Source organism: Electrophorus electricus, chromosome 23, assembly GCF_013358815.1.
Source record: "Electrophorus electricus isolate fEleEle1 chromosome 23, fEleEle1.pri, whole genome shotgun sequence".
In the NCBI taxonomy this organism is placed as follows: Eukaryota; Metazoa; Chordata; class Actinopteri; order Gymnotiformes; family Gymnotidae; genus Electrophorus; species Electrophorus electricus.
In genome coordinates this window covers 6,170,289-6,190,623 of record NC_049557.1, presented here as the reverse complement: position 1 = coordinate 6,190,623, position 20,335 = coordinate 6,170,289, and the positions used below count along the sequence as shown (strand labels likewise).

At 40.1% G+C, this 20,335-nt stretch overlaps 1 protein-coding gene across 1 annotated transcript; it reads left to right on the top strand.

Annotated features, from left to right (window-relative positions):
* Nucleotides 1–6,874: 6,874 nt before the first annotated feature.
* Nucleotides 6,875–20,312, top strand: rap1aa (RAP1A, member of RAS oncogene family a). Its single transcript, XM_027001352.2, has 8 exons — nt 6,875–7,063; nt 16,998–17,085; nt 17,306–17,374; nt 17,546–17,602; nt 17,852–17,992; nt 18,344–18,487; nt 18,698–18,825; nt 19,828–20,312. The coding sequence occupies exons 2-7, from the start codon at nt 17,029–17,031 to the stop codon at nt 18,785–18,787; spliced, it is 558 nt and encodes a 185-aa protein (XP_026857153.1). The 5' UTR covers nt 6,875–7,063; nt 16,998–17,028; the 3' UTR covers nt 18,788–18,825; nt 19,828–20,312.
* The last annotated feature ends 23 nt before the right edge of the window (nt 20,313–20,335 follow it).

The window sequence follows — 20,335 nt, the reverse complement described above, 5'->3', positions numbered from 1 at the left end:
CGCAAGTGTGTTCGCTCATCACGTCTTCAACGTTACATTATTATGAACATTTAAAAAAAAAAAGTTTTAGAAGCTTATATTTAGAAAGAAATCGGCGTTTTCTGGTGCTGTGGTCTTTCTTTCATAGCAGTGTGCAGCAATAAATATGGGCATGCTATGACAGACTACACTCCTTCCATGGACCCATGTAGAATGCTCAAAGATGTGTTCACTCGTGATATTGGATGAGTTTTGGCTAAATTATTCTTCACAGTAACTAACTGAAGTTTGGTGCTGTAGACTGAGTAATCAGACCTTCCATAAAAAAAGAATTATATCAAGATATTGTTATTACTGCTAATTCTTATTAGAATAGATGGATTCGGTATGGAGTCTACCATTTGTCACAGTACGCTCCCCTTCCCACTGATCACGTCGTATGGCCAACCACGTCCAGTTGCAGTCTACTGTTGACTGTGTTCATTGTGACTGCCTCCTTGTTTGTTGCCAAACCCCCTTGTTAAACACACATCTGTACCTTGTTCGTTGTTTTATTTATGTTTGTATTTAAACCCCTGTGTGTTGTACCACATTGTCTGTCATTGTTCGTTAGCTGTTCTTGTTCGTGTGGAGGGGAAATTCTATGTCCACACTGAGCTTTTTTTCTTACTATTACAAGGCTCTAAGTTTTTTTTTTGTTTTGTTTTTTTTTACTGTGGAATAGACAAATACACAGTCCATTAATGCAGATCATTTTCAGGAAGTGTACACAAATGTAAGTTTCCACCCCTAAATATATGACATTAATCCTGGCCTTAGTCACAAGCTTCATATGGTCTATAAACTAAACTAGTGTTGGTTCCTGCCCTCTACCTTTGATACAAATGATGTCAGATGTGGGACAGTCTCGTGAGGCCATTGACAGTGTGCCTGGGGTCAAAGGAACCCCCTTGCTGTGGCGAGGTGCAAGGGTGTGACCCTGTATGAAGAGTGGATGCGTGAGGGACATATGGAATGTGTAAAGAGCAAGGATGTGCTCCTTGAAGAAGAGGGCCGTTTGCCAGAGGTGATCAAGTCCTGAAGGAGAGTGTAATGTTTTTTCTTTGGTCTGGTAGTCAGTGCACATGTTTTACACCTGGAAGACCCAGATTTGAAGCTGTTTGCTGGTCACTGCCTTCATTACATTATGAAACACTGTGATATAGTTGTACATGTAACCTATGGATTGGGCCAACACCAGAGACAGTGTTTTTACAGTTTTTTTTTATGATTTGTTATACACATTTCTCTGTACATTGCACAATACTAAAACTCAAAGCTCTTAACCATATAAACTATTCTCAAAACCTTACACCAGCATAGAAAAACCTTTGACTGACAAACTCTACACACACTCTTCAAAACCCAATGCTCCACACAGAATACAATACACATACAGCAGGTATGTACACACACAAACCAAAACCAGACCTCAAAACCAGCCACTGAATAAGCCATTTACAGTAATTACATTCATGTAACTGTTCACAAATCTACCCATAAAATGAACTGCTGTATCACAGTAAATAAAACCGAGGAAATTGCTGTGTTGCAGCAGTACTACATGTTTACAGTATATTTACATAAATACACAAAAATAAACTGTTACTGTTACAATAAAAAACAAACAACCAAGCAATAAGAGACCGCAGAAAATACTCCGGCCTTCATATTTAGTCGGTGTATGTTATAGTAAACATGTGGTTGAAGGAAAGTTATGAAATTTTCACCACCTATGACAGTAAAAATATCAACTTTGAAAAAAGCTGTAAATATGAATAAAGGTATAAGATCATATAGAATATGACTTATCTGTCACAATTAGTCCCTCCCAGCTTGCGTATTTTCCGTGTCTTATGTATTTTGGTTCCATTTAATTTTCTCCGCACCTCATTTGATTTTTTTTTTTTTTTTTACTATGACTACCTGTTTGAATGAAGGACAGAGGTCTCCTATGGCTCCATTATTACCACAGAGACTACAGATGTGGCCTGCATCACAGTATGTGTAAAAAGGGCAACAGTGCAACGTTCATTTATTCATCCATTCATATATTCTTCTGCAGGAAGAGGACTTCCACTCTCAGAGTGAATCATTAGACCATTCTCAATTATTATTTTTTTAAATTATGCATTCTCATTAGACTTGGACTAACTGTTGTCAGCTTGCTAATATACAGTCAAATAATCAGATTCATCTGGATAAAAAAAGACTTACATGGGTTGTTACAAATTGTTTATTGCAAACCAATATATTAAAATTACAAAGTCAAAAATCATTATTTGTCAGCAACCTTAAACCTGTTAGGCTCTGCCCCCTAGTGGTGGGAACACCCAGCCAAACACAGACACTCCTCAACACATCCCATGTCCCAATCTTCCGCTTATTGATCATTGCACTCACCTACAACTCATTTCACCTTCTGTTCTTTATTCGCACAGGCGCCCTCTAGCTGACACTTCATGGTAGTCTACAAAAAAACTGAAACTTGGCTTCTCTTCTCTTCCCAGGGGAACTCCTTCACTTTGTAAGGAAGCTGCATAGTAACATGGTATAACTGTGTGCACACGCCAGTTTATTTGATATGCAGATAAATAGCTCAACAATATTTAAAAGACTTTGACCCTAACAAATGAAAGCTTCAGTATTTAAAAAAATGATGGCTTATTGGTTTGGCAAACCTCATTTTCCCAGCTCTACCTCCCTGGATATTAGCATTCTAACTAGAATGTAAGCATGACTAATGTACTACTTTAAAAATAAGTCAAGTTTAAGGCTATGCTACATATTGAGTTTTGCAGTAAAACATGCAAGGTTAAAAGCAGTATATGATGACCCAGTGCACTGCAAACTAAGAGCAATAATAAAAGGCTGCTCATCATTGGGAGGTTTTGGATACCACCAAGGACCCTCCTCTATAAAGCCTTTAAATGTTGATTTCCTTAGGAAATCTACACCAAACCTTTTGACAAATGGTGACATTTGATTACTCAATATAAACCACTAAAAATAACATACTAAACCTAAAAATTAAATACAATAAATGTATTTAATAAAATTGACATGCATTTTGTTTGTTTTTGGAGAAGATGGTTACATTCCCTGAGAGTCTCCAAGGCACCCTAGGTTTTACTCTGGGTATATATTGTCACAGAATGCTCCCTTTCCCACTTCACATGGTAAGGCCTGCTGCATGCAGTGAGAGATCATACACTGTCTTGTTTCTAACCACGTCCCTGTTCTTAGCACACACCTGCACATGGTTTATTGTTGTTATATTTGTATGTATTTAAACCCCTGTTGACGTGTGCCTCTTCCTCTGTCTTTGGTTATGGTTGTGTTCCTGGTTCTGATGCTGTATTTTACATTCCTTATGTTCACCCTGTTTGTTCCACATGAGTGCCATAGTGTTTACCATTTGTGTAGTGTCCAATAAATGTCTGTCCACATCGAGGAATCTGTGTATCCTGCTCCTTGCCCTGCTGCACTCGGGCCGTTACAGAAAAACAGACTGTCACAGGTCGCCTACTCTCTCAGCATTAAAACGGACTGCTCACGGGGATGCACTCAAGGTTGAGCTATTGGGAGAGCTCTGAGCAGGCACTTCTTGGGAATAATCATGCTACTCTAAAGCTAGGGGATATTCCCTTAGCCACGTTTTTTCCCAAGGGCCCCTACTTCCGACATCCCAAGCTGTTGCCTGGATCCCTGGATGTTGGAGAGAGGACCGCGTCCAGAGCTCGCGGCCACATCGGAGGAGGAGGACAGATCGTGCTCCAGCAAAGGAGGGAAACCCCCCTGGAATTTCTTAGTGCTACCTAGTACTAGACTTGGTAATACCAAACTGGGACAATGGAGAGCCGATTGTCTCCACTGGGACCGCTATGTAAGTGGTCTAGTGGAGTGAGCTAGGTCCCTGGTTTGTGCTGCTGTTGCCTGTGTTCTCTCTTCCAGGTAGAGGCCATGAGCACTGGACGGAAAGCCAAAGCCGAGGAAGAGGACTGCTTCAAGGGCTCCACCTCTAAGATGGGCTCTCCCTGGGCAGCTGGCGACAGGTGGGCTGTAGTCCATAGCAGTACGTCCGGACCCGGGGCGGACGTGCCCCTCTGCGTGTCCTGCAGGGCCAAAGACATGCCTCCAGCACCTGCCCTTCCTGCAGGTGTTGTATCCATGCGCCTTTTGTGTTTGTCTTCAGGCGCACTCGTCGTTGTGTGCACCCACGGTGCATGTGGGTACGATATGTTGTTTGTCCAGGCTGGGTCCCACCAAGGAAGCTGCCACAGCGGAACGTCGTAGCTGTGCCTCCGGACCCACCGCTGAATGCCGTAGCCGCACCTTAGTCTAAATGTCTGTCCAGGTTGAGGGAATCTGTGTGTCCTGATCCTTGCCCTGTGGCACTTGGGCCATTACACATATTTATGATGGACAAAATGAGCTTTTTGAAGTCATCAGCTTTGGTTGTTCTGGGTGTAGTTGTAAATTTACATTTATATTTACATATATTTGAACAAAATAACAGGTGGAAACTGAAAATGCGGCCCAGGTTGTAGGAGCTTTAAAAATAAAACTGTTTCTCAAATAATTGTTGACCCTTTTGAGACTAGCACTTGGTAGAACCTTGTTTTGCTGAAATAACAGCTTTCTACCAGCTATGCATACTGTTTAGGGTTGATTTTTACACATGCTTCCTGGAGGATTTGCTCCAGGTTGTTCAGGTTTGTTTGATTATTTTCCCAAGCTTTAGTTTCTTAGCAGGCTGAAGCCGATTGTTTAACATTATCTGTTTGTATTTTGACCCAGCCATACATTCTTCAATTTTAAGATGCCCAGGCCCTGGTGTGAAAAGATCACACCCATACTTTACTGTTGGGATGGTGTTTTGATGAGTAGGCAGTGTTGGGTTTTTACCACATTTTGAATTTTGGCCAAAAACTCAATTTTGTCTCTTCATAGGACAGTCAAATTTTAGCTCTTACTCTGATGCATCCTAGCACCTCTAGACTTGCTCTGATGTATTTTTTCCTTCAGTAATGACTTCTTTCTAGAGAGCCTCCCATACAGGCCAGTTGTAGGCAGAAATCTTTATCACTGGCTGCTGCACGTTCATACCAGTCTCATCCACTGAAATCTGTAGTTCCTTCTGTGCTGTCTCATGTCCTCTGCTTCCTCTGACTTTTGAGGGATGGCCTTGTCTAGGCAGTGCCTGGGTGGTATGATACAGTCTTGATTTCCTCACCATTTATCCAACAGTGCTCAGTGATAGTAAAACACTTGGGGATGATTGTGTAGCCTTTCTCCATCTTGTGCATATTTATAATTTTAGCGCTAATTTCCTTAAAATGCTTTGTGGTATTTATTTTCATATCTTTCCTTCAGTTTGACCAATGTTACTTGAATTAAGGAGGTCTTTTATCCTGAAAGGGTTGACTTCATAATGATTCACATGTATAGCCAAATTGCAAGTCAACTGTGTCCTTGTCAGGGCAATATCTTTAATCTGTGTAAACCTGGAGCTTCCATAGCTCAGGGATGAATACTTATACAAACAGTAATTTTCAGATGTAATATTTATCAATGAATATTTTCAGTTTTACACAAAACCAATATCACTTGAAAATAATAAATTTTGAGGGCCAGTCTTTTAAAATAAAAATGATACAGCACAAAAGATCAAAGCACAATTTGTAATCCAAATGAATCTGGTGACTTTTAAAAGTCACTTTTAAAGTGGTTGAATAATTTTACAAGGCACTGAATATATAAGGTAAACATTGTCCCAAAAATGAAGAGGATAATTATTAAAGTAATTAGCTTCAGAGTTTCTAAAAACAGAGACATGATGATTCAATAGCCAAAATACTCACATATAAACTATCCAACTGGTAGACAGATTACAAGAGAAAAATGGGAGAAAAATTTAGCTGCAACAAGACATAACAGACTTTGATTTTGTGACTTTGATTTAATACTTTGCACACATATATGCATGTGTATTCCAGCACTAATTTACAAATTAATATATAAATAAAAATAGGCACAACATGGGTATAAAGGACAAAATGGTAGCTGCAAAGGATGTAAAGACAGTTTAGCTAAAGTGTTTTTAAAAATGGCTTACATCAGCTTTAAAGTACTTTATAATTCTTGAAGATAAAACTAGATGATCCACCACTCCCTTTTGTTCAAAATACTGTAGGCTGACACCAAAGATTCTATTTATCTTTGTAACCCACAAAAATCTACACCTTGGTTAGTTAACCTACAAATGTTCATTTGACATTCATGGTTACAGACAGCGCTGGCTGGGGAACACACGCCCAAACAGATCTCAGATGTTTCCTACTGTCTGACTGCATCTGTTTCCTCAGCTATATTTGAACAATGAGTAGCCAGGGGTTGTTTCTGGAAACTCCAGCTGAGGAAAATCCTGCACTCCCTTCAGTACTTCTTTTTGAATTCCCAACTTCACAGCATTGCATTTATGTTTGTGTGCTATGTAACATTGTATTGGAAATTAAATGGTTGTGCTGCATAAAACCTCGCTCATACCTTAGTCCTACTTGCCCAGTAAAAATGTGTACATGCAGCAAATCTTTTTACGATAGGCCTACATGTGTCCTGACTACATGAAATATTACAATTAATTATTTGCGTATAAAAGTAATCCAGTGTTTATAACTTATTCGAATTTATCACGGGCCTTATGATTTTATAGGCTAGATCTACGCTGTTTTTAAACTGGGCAATGAGCTACTGCAAACCCGTTGAACCCGTTGCAAACTCTGAGAAATTTGTTTACGTAGTCTAGTCGCATGCCTACGAACAGCTCCTGCAGCCTTTCTGAAGCTGTCTCCGCAACTAATTTACGAACTTACAGGCGCTGCTTAGTCGCTGTATTACTAACATTAGCCAAACCTCTTCACCTCAGCATATCTGCACCATTGCCCTTTTAAGGACGCCAGTGGGAAGTAGGAGAATGACGTTTGCAACAGTGAGCCAGGAGTTGTTCTCAACGCCAGAGGATCGGCGGGGAGGACAAGACACGGTGAGTACACAGCCAACTTTAAGGGTTTCTTCGTGAAATCAGAGTAGCTTGTTTACGACCCAGGAATTTAAGATCGACTCCGAGTCTGAATAGGAAGGTCTCGGTAGTATGGATATCTTAAAAACTGGGCACATAAGTACAGGCCGGCGTACGCTGCTGAGCTACAGAGATAGCAGACGTCGCTAGCCCCGCATGAACCATTGCAATGTTTGGTTAGTTAGCTGGTTAGCATTGGCAGGCTAAGCTAAAAGAATTGCTGTCGTCTCGTACCATGCATTTCAAAGCTTGAATATGGCGGCGTCAAATTAGGTGTCGCTACACAATTTAAAACTTTCTGCGTTGTCTTCAGTGCCTGTCTATATTCACGTGAAGGTTTTCTTCATATGCCCAGAATAGTTCGCGGCTGACCGGTTACGTTTGTTTAGGTTTATTCTAATAAATACATCGCTAGGTTACCTAAATTACCAAAAAGAGAGCGCTAGCTAAAAGTTAGCTAACGCTATCTATGCTAGTTAGATAACGTTATATATAGAGGTCCAAAGCAGCTAACGTTAGGTGGATGTCGAGTTAACGTCAACAGATGTCATACCGCAGTTTGGCTAGGTTAGTTTAGCTTGCTAAGATTAGCGTGTTACGTTCAAATATAATCTTTTATAGCTAGCTAACTAACGTCTCAGACTGCTAGTTAACGTCTCAGACTGAGCTAGCTAATTAGTTTATGGTACCTTAATTTGCGGTTCCATCGACGAGTCAACTTATTTAGTTATCTTATCTAGCCTAGTTAGTACATGTGACAGTTATGTTAGCTTGCTAGCTAGTTATAGTAGCTACCTATGCTTAACCCTACTTTACACATGAAACTAGCAGGTACTTTCATATTTCCTGTGTGTAACTTACAAAGAGTTAATATTAACTCTTAGACCAATGAGTTTATACAGATAGCTATCTTGGCAAGTTTCATTAGTCTCGGTACTGACAATCAGAATACCTAGTTGGCTGAACATGGGGACATTGACAGTTTGTAAGCTTTCGATTGGCGCCAAGTATATTGTATTCCAGTATAACCGTACATGAACGTACCTCAGTGTGCTAACTTGGCTAGCTAAGAAACTATTAAAGACATGCATGTGCTGTTTTAAGGGTAATTATCCTATCAATTTTCACCGGAGCACGCTTAACCTAGCTATATAGAGGTAATGCTGTTGTAGCTGTTTGTGGCACGACAACGCTTATCGACGATACTGAGTCGGCCTACTCTCTACCTGCTCGTTCTTCTGTATACAGATGCAACACTAACTACATTTTCTGTTATTGCCTGTTCTCTTTACGTTGTGAGCAGCACATGTTTCTTCTATATTTTTTATACTAAACGTTTTTAAAAACATTTAAACTTATGTCCTGTGCGCATATCAAGTCATTCACATTTTAGGTCACATGACTTATGAGAAGGATTTACACAAATGTATCCTTGATTTGTGTTTTCACCCCTGAGTTTAAATAAGATTTTATGTAATCCTAACATAGTCTTATTATGCAAGCATTAATAAAATGTCTTGACAAATTGTACACGAATTATTCCATCAAAGTAAATAAACACTGAATTTGTCATGGGTTTGATACATTTCTGCAGGAATTATTCATGTTTTTAAAAAATTGTAATTGTGCTGAAAACATGAAGGAAAAAAGGTGTTTGGTTTTGTATTGTTAATATAAGGTCACAAATGGAAAAATATGCACTTCAATCAGGAGTCTTTTGCCTACAACACAATGCTAAATGACAATTCAGAAAAGGCTGACCAGTTGAAGGGAAAAACCTGAGTTATGAGAATGTAGATTGCTTATTAATCATTATTTTAAAATGGATACATTTTGCATAAGTAGTTACAATCTCAAGATTATCATATCACTGTTGCCATGGAAAAACAGAAATCTTACTTCATACATCCTTTTGGTCAGCTCAGGGTTTTGCATGCAAGTGAAGTAATCATGGTAATTGTGGGTTATCTGTCTAGACAGTAAACCATGCCTTAGACTGAAATGATTGATTGAATGTTTTCTTGTTTGTTTTTGTTTAGGTTTAATCTGTGTCTGGGAAAACCATTAGCTCCTAATAACTTTACACAAGCCTACACTTAATCCACAGTCCAGAACCTGACTTGTTTTTTGTCTTGTTGGTTATGTCCATCGATGCCTGCAGTGCTGCTTGTGTGGGCAGTATCTTTTATGGTGGAGTATGAATACGGGGAGAGCTCTCCAGTTCTTGGCAACCACTCACAGTGGCATTTCATACATTTCATACACAAACAGCTGAGCTGATGAGCTTGACAGTCCCCCCCCCCCATGTAGTCTCCTTCACACACAAATTCTATCTTTAGTCCCATCACTCACTTTATTCCTAACATATATTCATTTTAATACAGTGCCTAGAGAAAGTCACCTTTTTTGTCTTACAGCCAGAAATCAAAACTCATTTCTCCAGCTTTTACACATTTTGCTTTGCAATATTCAAATAATCAGAGAGAAAAAGGAAACTTCTGAAAATTAATACAAAAATTAAAAACTAGAATAACAGGGTTGGAAAATTGATCAGTCCCTTTATTTAGTACTTTGTAGAGCCACTTTATTTTATTTTTATTTTTTTGCTTTAATTACAGCCATGAGTCAGATATGGTTTCTACCAGCTTTTCCCATTCTTCTATCCAGAATTGTTCGAGTTCAGTCAAATTTTGTGGTGACTGGTAATGCACTGGTAAGGTGCTGACTTGGCTACATTCACCTTCCTCCCCTTAAGCCACTGCCCTTTTTTTTTGGGCGGTGTGTTTAGGGTCGTCGTGCTGGAAGGAGAACCTCTTGCCCGTCTTCTGCTGTCGTGTTTTCCTCAAGAATTTTGTTGTACTTGGCAGCATCAATTTGCCCTACAATCCTAACCAATTACCCAGTTTTAGCTGAAGAGAAACATCTCCATAACATAATGTTGCCACCACCGTGCTTCACGGTAGGTATGGTGTGTCTTTGATGTGCTGTGTTTGGTTTTCACCAAACGTACTGCTTGGAGTTAATTCCTAAAAGATCAATCTTGGTCTCGTCTGACCGTAAAACGTTTTGCTACATAATATTAGAATCTTCTGAATGTTTTTGCAAAGTGCAAATGACACTCATCATGGCATGTTTTCTTTCTTGCTATCAGCATTGTGTAAAGCTTGTGAGATTCACATGCACAGACTGACCACTCTCAGCCATACGGACTTGTAGGTTCTTCAAAGTTGCCATTGGCCTCTTCTCAAAGCTTCTCTTATCAATGTCCTCCTGGCTTGGTCATCCAGTTTGGAGGGATGGCTCAATCCGAGCAGGGTGTTGGTAATTTCATATGCTTTCTACTTCTTGATGATGATCTGAACGGTACTCGGAGGTGTAGTTAAAGCTGCTGGAATCTTTTTGTATCCTCCTCTTGTGCCTTTCCACAACCATGGAGCCCTTTTTGAAATCAGCTATCCAATCATGGTGAATGTTAGTATTTAACCTGCAATACTAGTAGTGGAATCCCCAAGGAATGGCTGATTAGATCAGAATAAAACCAAAGCCATGGCAGTTGATGTCAGGTGTGGGCCAATTAGTCTGGTGTATGATCTGGAAGGTGATGGTTGTATCTGATGGAGTTTATAATGATTACTTTAAGGGGCTGGTTACCTATCCAAAGCAGGCATTTTACTAATTTAAATTCTAATTTGGCAGATAAAAATAAAACAAAACATTGGAGGGTTATACTGTGTAAACCTGACTTTCAGGTTTTATTTTCCTGGTATAATGTGACAAGGCAAGGATTTTGATGGGGTATGATATTCTGTAGGCACTGTATTATAATGTCCTCTAATGGTCTAGTACCACAGTCTTGTGCATGTATAGAAAAAGGTGAGGCTTATTTGCAGTACTAGTTTCCTTTTTCTAATTTCACATGTCTTTTGCTCTCTGCTCACTTCTGATGTAGCTATATGAAGAGTGGGGTGCTGTCTTCTTTTTTAAATGTAGATAAACTGCTTAGGAGCAAAGCCACCTTCTCTGCTTTAGGTACAGTATGCTGCTAACCTCACTAGTGTAATATCTTGCACGCAAAACGTCATTGTTTTCCAGAAGGACCTGATTGTTTTCTCATCTTGCTTACCAATAACTAAATTGGCGACACATTGTGACCTCTGAATAATTTCTAATAAGGAGTCAATGCTTAATGAGGAGCAATTATTTTCTCAATTGCTTTTGAAACCCCATTGATCAGTGGTTTGAAACTGACCATATCAGTTTGCCTGTGGACATGAAGACCTAGGCTGGCTCTCTGAGATGCTTAGAATTTCTGACCAGGTATATAACATTCCCCAGTTAATAATAATTTATTATTATTAATCACACTTTCATGGGATTTGCTGATATCTTTTAGTATGTCTATAGAATAATAGGAGTCATATTAAAATAATAGCCTAACAGAATACTCAAACTAGCATTGGCTAGTTCCAGAGATCTCACTTGATTTTGGATTTGATTGTTTTTGTTGTTGCTGTCATTTTCAATGCTAAATTTATTAGCTTGACCTACAAGTAAGCAAAATGTATCTCCAGCAGTGAAATAAACTTTTCCCTCAATCATCCAAGTAGTTTGATCTTTGCAACCCTGTATCTGAGACATCATACACCAGGGTATTCTCGTTTGAACTGATGGCAGCCTAGCTGGCAGCAGTTATCTGTGGTGTAGACATCAGGTGATCACTGGAATAATCCAGAATTTATGGTAAATGCAGGTTCATTTTCTTTTCCTCTGCTTCAAATTCTGGTGAGATCTCTGTGCTGGTGTTAAATTTTAAAAGCAGATAATAGTGTAGACAAGTGACTTAGGCCTAGTTTTCATTGGACATCTAGTAAGCTTACTCATTTATTTTCAGTGTTTAGAGAAATGTTGTGGTTTTTTTTTAACTAGTTGTATTGTCGTCGTAATTTAAAAATTTGGTTTGTTTTTTGTAACAAATATTTTTTTCCATTTAGTTTTAATGATGGCCTATATATTTTCACTTTAGTTTATGAAAGTAATTGTTTATTTTATTTTATTTTTTGAAGTCAGCACGTCGGTGAATACAGTGACCAGTGTCTATAACTTTAGTAAGGTGGTTCATAATAATTTGCAGTAAATAATGGGCTAAATAACTAATGAAACCAAAACCATGCCTATTCTTATGTCCTGGCTGTGATTGGGGAACTATTGTAGACCACCACTATAATGACTGAAAGTGTACTGTTTTCCAGGCCAAACTATTGGCCAGGGAGACCACGCTGATGCTAGGCCACTTCAAATCCTCTGTGATGTATTTCTGAAATGCAGCTGAATGGTGCGTCTATCCATTTTGGTTTAAAGGCATAGTACAGAACCATGCTTGGTGTGTAATAGGAATCTGAGCTTTGCATTTAACATGCTGCTCAATGTTCCCTTCAGGACAGATTGTTCAGGCTATACTTTTACGGGGAAATTATCTGGAGTCATTGATGTCAGTGTGCATGTGCGTGTGTGGTTAGAGGCACGGGGACAGTGAAAGGGGACAAAACTACTTCATTGAGCTTTAAACTTCTTGTGGATGTGGTGCAGTTGCTTCCTTTATTAGATAATACCTTAGTCGTTTCGGCCAGTACGTGAGCAAGTCTGTGGTATGTCACTCAGACTTTCCCCTGAGCAGATGGTGTGGTCAGTAGATCTATTAAGTCTGATTCGTTTGTATCCTTGACCACAGTGGTATTTACAGGGTTGTTTCAAGGCTCAGCTGGGAACAAAGCCCAGCAAAGGGAGTGCCTCAAAGGCAATGTTTTGACAGCGCACTCACTGTTCTGAGAGTGTCTGTCTCCTGATGTGCTGTGATCTCTCACACCAATGCTTTTGCTGCTGGTATCAAAACTGAAAGTGTGCCCTATTAGTTGAATCAGTTTTTATTTTAATTGGTTCTATTTTTTTTTTTTTCCAGGCAGCTGGGAGATTTTCTTTCAGCATGGATTACTTGCTGATCTGGATATCCATGAAACTGCTTTGACAACATTTGTAAAAAGTGCTATACAAATATAATTGAAATGAGCTGAGTTCTTGCATCAGTCACTGGGTCAGATGACCTGTTGCGTGTCAAGACAAATTAAATGCTAAGCTAGCTTTTGCATAAGATATTATTGGAAACAGCTCAGTACAGAGCTTTCTGCATTTGGTTTGTTGGCTAGAAAAAAAATTGTTTGGTACAAAATTTTTATTAATGAACCTTTTTTTTTTTTTTTTTTTTGCAAGCAAGTAGTAACCTATAAACAGCATACCATTTGTTCCAATGGATACTGAGTCTGCCGAGTTACTGAGCAGGATAAATGAACACGATTAAGTCACGGATACGTAGCTGCGAATGATGCGTTCTCATTCTTTGTTTACTGTCACTTATGTTGGTTGTGGATTCTGCAGAGACTTCATGAAGATGCTGAAAAGGCAACTGTGAAAAGCACTTGACCGTAGGGTGGAATGAAGGCTTCTGCTTCTCTGGATGTCTGGAACGAACGCAGATTTGAAACGGTCATCTGTTGTTCTGATCCCTCAGTTGTAAGCCATACAGGAATGTATCTGTAGGTAGTGAGAGATTTGATGTGGGCTCATTGCTCTGCAAGAGCTAGACACATGAGTGTGATGTGCTGTTTGTTTTAGTAAATGTTAATGAAACTGTTTTTACACAGCTTGTCCAACCATGCAGTCATTTGCTGTTACTCAGTCTTCCCCTCTTGCCTGGCATAGTCAGTAAACTCTGCTTGCCTTCTGGGAACAGTTTAAGTAGGGAGTTGTCATTTGCAGCTGGTGCGTATGTTTTGAGTTTCATTGCACACACTCCAGACTGTTGTATAGGGCGTTGTCAGGGCTTCAACTCATTGGGACATAGAAGCATGCGCAGGCTGTGATCACAGCCACCCGATCTCCAGAACTGGAGGCAGACACTTTCTCACCATTATGAACATTTGATTACATTTTCCAACCCCCTGAAAATGAACAATACCGGGTGGTTTTGTGGAGGTACTACCATCTACTTGACCTCAATGACAGCACTATGAGAGAAAACTAGTGGAAGATTTTGGAACATCCTGGTTGGTCAGGGCCATCTGCGAATACAAATGTCATGACTCTTCATTGTGCTCTTTTTGAGTGTTTGTTTTATTTATTTTTTCCTCTTGCTGGGGAATATTACTAAATGGGATGTAATAGTTGATCATTTTTAGAATACATAACGAACATGAGTCTCTCCATTTAAACAAGAACTGTTGTGATTTAATTTTGCTTTCTCTCTTCTTCTTTTTTTTTTTCCCCCCGCTTTTGGTCTTTTGAAGTCAAAAATATATTCCATGCCCTTTCTCTCAGCTGTTTGCCCTTTCTCTAGTCCTGTGCCAGTTTTGACTAAGCACTGAGTTTGTATGCAGTTAAATTTTGTGTCTGCATGAGTGATTGATTAAAGCAGCCTAACAATCGCTGCTTGCAGCTCTTATCACTGGAAATGAGCAAGCGAGAGATTAACTGCCAGTTTATCGAGCAGTAAGGGGCTGCCTGTTTAGGCCTGCTGTTTGATATCTCTGCACCTGCCACCAATACAGAGCTGCAGCTAGTATTATCAGCTCTGCATGGGAGCCTGCTAGCACTCCACATAGCTCAAAGCCAGTTGGTGCTGTCTATTTAGTCTGCACAGGTCTGTAGCAGCACTCACTGGGAAGGCTTCACCTGCAGTCCTACTGGTCTGGAGTATAGAGGCATTCAAACCAACATGAATATTCCTTATACATTTTGCAAATATATCTTTTATGGATATTCTTTTGTGTTTTAATATTGTAGCTGTTGTAATATTGAAGGTAGCCTGAATTTGACATATTTGTGCTAATATAAGAACTTGTTTGTTTGCCTGGTTGAAGGACAGTACTTGCTTCGTACCATTCTCCCATTGTTTTGCCATGCTGAGGCGTGCGTTAGCAATGCTAATGAGGTGTGTGTGTGGTTGGTACTGCAATGTAGTACATAGGGGTTGCTACAGTGGCATGAATCCACATTTGACTAGGCAGCAAAGTGTAGAAATGGTTCAGTTTGCGCTGGACTGATTAGTAAATGCAGTCTGAGTCAGCCCTGTGGGCCAGTCACAGGTTCACCTAACTTTGTTGTAGTTTCGAGGAGTTGGTTTACCAGCATGTGGATATGCAGCAGTAATGTGGTTGTTATAATCACACAAACCAGCCAGAACTGCAGTGTGCTTCATGGTCAAATAAAACAAAACAAATGTGCCGATTTCCAGCAGATAGGGAAATCGTGCCCACGTGTCTTGTGTGCATTGTTTCAGCTGTACTAAGAACATGCCTAGCAGAAATTCCCCCTCATGTCATGAAGCTGGCTGTCCACAGTGGGGTCTGCAAGATCTGTCTGTTGGTGGCTCCTGCTTACTGCAATATTGTGTACTTGTGTAAAAATAAACTTGTTTGACCAAACATTTGTCAACATATCAAGATGTTGATTTGTGCTTTTTGTTTTGTCTCCCTGTGATGCTGTGGGAGGAAACAACTGCATTACTGTCCTGCACTTGCTTCAGGTCAGACAGTGAGCATGTAGAGAGAACCTTCTGCAGACACACCCAGTCATGTTTACAAACTCCTGGACTCCTCACTGTCGGTACATCACAGCACTTTTGCTCCCCATTTGTAACCAAACAGTGGCACTTGGAAGGCAGCATAATCGGTCTTGCAATACAGTCATTGAAAAGAATGCATGGATGAATGCAATGGAAAGTGGATGCTGTTGTGGAATGATCTGGGAGAGAGAAGTGAGTGAACTAACCTTATATGGACTGTTGAGCGGGAGATGTGGGATGAGAGAAAAGCTGGCAGGAATAGCGAGGGAGGGAGGGAGAATGGAAGCATGCAAGTGAGTAGTTTTCATCACTCCATTTCTTGGACTTATCACTGTACTGAGGTTTCTTGGAAATTGATTTTAAGACATATAAAATGCATTATAAAAATAAGTGGCAGAACTAGTTAAGCAGGCCAGCTAACATGATCAAGGTACCACCAGCCTTAATCCATGCAAATGTAGCCAACAGAGACTAAATAAATGTGAGAACTGTGATTGACTGACTGCTATGCTAAACTGACATAATTGTGCCATTATCACACACGTCTGCTGGCTTTTTGTCTGAAGAGCTACTGCAACAGAACTGAGACTGTTTTGACAGCTTGAAGATAGAAATTTGATGACGGACAGTAGCTACACATTAAACTTTTCTTTTCAACCTCATTGTGTCAACCATAGCCCTAACAGAAACCAGCAAACCCTTTTCGCTTTCTGTCACTAAATAGGTGCCCTCTGCATATCTAAACAAAACTCCTCAAATGCATTTTGTTTTATAATTTGCTCCTTAAGCTTCCGGGTGTAAAGTTGCCAAGGAGAGTGGCATCATATTATCTTGACCCCGGGATGCCAAAACCAGTAATGCTGCGAGTCTGTGAGCAGGACTTGTTCCTTTCTGGTGCCGTTGTTCCACGGTGCTGGGCTTTCCTGTTCGCCAGTTCGCATGCATGTCCCATGGCTGTGCTGCGCCGTGAGAGCAACTGTTTGAAAGGTGGCTCCATGCGTCTCGGGCAAAACATGCGCACACTCTCATTTCCCTGAGTGGGTGGTGCTGTCTGCTGGACGATTGAGACAGTCAGAGTTGGCAGTGGCTAAAGTTGAGGAGGTAATTGGGCAGATGGACAGGTATGGTACACTCTGAGGAATGCCACATTCTTTTGGGAGGTTGATCTGTTTTGTTCTGTCGCTCTGAGTATTTACAACTTTCCACAGCATGGGACCAGCAGGCGAACACTCTGTATGTTATTTGCAATGACTTGTGCTGGGTCTTTCTCTGCTTTGTTGGCAGGCCGTAGAGGTGTACACACAGAGACCCCAGCATGCGTGAATATAAGCTTGTGGTCTTGGGCTCAGGAGGTGTGGGGAAGTCTGCACTGGTAAGAGAGAAAGCACAACCTAAACCATTTGACGATAATGATGACTTTCAAATGCATCAAAGCATGATGCATCAGACCCATAGGTCCAGTTCTTTCCCATGTATTTGAGTAGTTTGCAGGTGCGTAAATGCTTCCATTTGACCACTGCCTAATTGTGCCATTGATTGCAGTGTGGATGCGCAGTAGGCATTGTCTCACTTTCTGTCTCTCTTCTCCACAGACAGTCCAGTTTGTTCAGGGAATATTTGTGGAAAAATATGACCCAACAATAGAAGACTCCTATAGGAAGGTAATTTTGTGGGGGGGGTGTTTGTGTGAATATTTTATTTTCTCTTTATTTTTTGGGTGGTAGAGGGGACTGGTTTGTTTCGTTTTGCTTTTTTCTTTTGCTGCTGTTGCCTTTGCCTTCCTGCTTGTATGCTCACCCTCTCATATGCTTGCGCTCCTTCTGTCCCTCTAGCAAGTAGAAGTGGACGGCCAGCAATGCATGCTAGAAATCCTCGACACAGCAGGAACAGTAAGTACAATATCTAACTATACGGACTAAAATGTGAGATCCATAGAGTGCTCCATAGAGCAAAAACTGCTGGGTTAACCCTAAAGTAGATTAGTTTACTTTATACTGAGTATAGCTATAGGACCCTACCCAGAGTCTTTCGGATAATTAATTTGTTTTAAGATTAGACTATGGGATGCAGAGCTAATGTGCATGTCAAAGATGTAAGAGATCCTTAAACCCAGATTGTATGTCTGTGTGATTTTATAGGAGCAGTTCACAGCAATGAGGGATCTGTATATGAAGAACGGGCAGGGCTTTGCTCTGGTCTATTCCATCACGGCACAGTCCACCTTTAACGACCTGCAGGACTTGAGAGAACAGATCTTACGGGTCAAAGACACAGAGGACGTGAGCATTGCTGCTTCAATATGTATAGCTTTTTAAACCTAAAGTCTAAACCCTTGTAGTTTTGATGCTAACCCTACAGAATCAAATGCTATGTCTTGTCCTTATGACCAGGTCCTACGTTACAAATCATAATACTGATGTCATTTATATCTAATTCTGGAAACTATTTCCATTTTGTCAAATTTCAGATCACTAGGCCAAATGTAAAGAAGTCCCTGAGTTCGACACAGATTAAACATGAATTCACTATTGTATTAAGATATCAGCAATTTGGAGTTGAGTCCCAGTTGCTCAGCTATAGTGCATGCACATTTAAAGGAGGTCATGTGTGGTGTTGCTGGCTATGTCTAGGTACCGATGATACTAGTGGGGAATAAGTGTGATCTGGAAGATGAGCGGGTTGTTGGGAAGGAGCAGGGCCAGAATCTTGCTCGCCAGTGGAATAACTGTGCCTTTCTAGAGTCCTCTGCCAAATCAAAGATCAACGTCAATGAGGTGAGTGAGAATCTACTGGACTTTTACCCTTGTACCCCAACAGCTATGTGCATTTACTGAATAGTCCACGATCCGAACCCCTCTTAATGTATGTCCAGACAAGCAATGTGACGTTCTAGTTGATCAGAGTTCTTGTGTGAACATATCTCTACTGATCTATGTAATAACAATGGTCTCATTTTAAATCTAACTAATTTGTATGTGTTTCAGATCTTCTATGACCTGGTCAGACAGATTAATAGAAAAACACCAGTGGAAAAGAAGAAAGCCAAGAAGAAGTCTAACTGCACACTGCTCTAAAATCTACATGCACACTCGCAGCAGCAGCTCTGAGCCAGGTAATTTGCACTGGGCATGCATTAATAACAAGCAGACTAGAGATTGTCCATTAGCATTTAGTTCCACCTTCCCTGAACATGCTGCCACAGCATTGCCCCTCAGATAATCAGTAAACCCAACAATCATAATTCACCCCCAAGACTGATGTTGATTTGGCAGCGGTTAAAAGGCACTTTTCAGTATTTTCTCACTTTTTTTTTTTTTGCTTTTTCTTTTATTCCTTTTTAAAAGTAGCAACCGGGCTTTGCACAAGGCATAAATCTGCATCCAGTTTCAGTTTTGAAATGGGCTTGTGCAAGCAACAGCATTAAAAACAGCATTTTGTTTGTTTGTTTTTGAACAATGGGTATTTTTTTCGCAGGCAGTACTAGTTCCAACTACACGCTCTCCTATTTTTCTGTACCTGACCTTTTCTTGCTGGTGTACATGCTAACGTTGATCTCAGATGCAGTAGAAATCTACCCCATATAGCAGGTTACCTATAAGCATGTGTTTTTGTTCCTTATCAAGTCTTGCCTTTAAGTAAATAATTGCCCATTTGCAGAATATTGTATCACAGCCACACCAGTATATTAGTTTCTAAAAGAAATTTTATAGCTTTATAGTATGACCCCCCCCACTTACTTTGAAAGCATGCAATATAATTAATTATATTTAATATGCCTTCTCTCTGTTACTGTTGCTACAGTGCTGCTGTTGCATTTTTTACAATTATTTATACACCTGCTTAGATTCCCAGCATTGCTATGTCATTTAGTTTTCTGAAGTATCTAAGACACTCAAAGCATGTATGAATTAAATGGATTAGATGTGTAGCTTCAGAGAAACATTGCCTCCTCCTGGTGGTAACTAGGATGTGTTTGTAATGCAGGAGTTTGGGATTTCATTGAATGTTAGGAGGGAGATGGGTGTTTGTTGTTGTGTTTTGTTTTTTTTTTTTTTTTTTTTTTTTTTTTTAAATCTCCTGGACATGCGTGTCACCCTGTTTCTGTTTCTGGTAGAATGCGGAAATGAAGACCTGTTGCCCTCCTGGCCAGCATTCCAGCCCCATTCCCAGTTATTGGAAACAGTGTTGGCAAAGGCAGAACATGACTAAGGCTTGCTCCTCATCTTGCAGAAGGGAGTAAGCGAGAGAGGGAGGGGGGGGCAGAAGTGGGACTTTGCCCATGCTCTCCATTTCTGCTTTTCCTTCTCAAAAAATCCTAACCTCCCTTTCCCCTCCAGCCATGAAACATGCTGAAACAGTCTCAAGCGCTTATGATTTTTGCAGTTGCCATTTTTTTACAGAAGTACTATAGAACATTGGAACAAGAACATTGTATTCATCTGGAGGAAGTGAGGAATTTGTGATGTTCATTGATACCTTCAGCAAGAATGGGCACATTTTTAAATAATGATGAAACGAATCCTATTAATATTTGAAAAAGGCTAATCATTTTCAGATTACACTTTTTGTTGTATGTGTTTTGTGGGTTTTCCTGCCCATGTCCTTGACTTACAAAGCTCTAC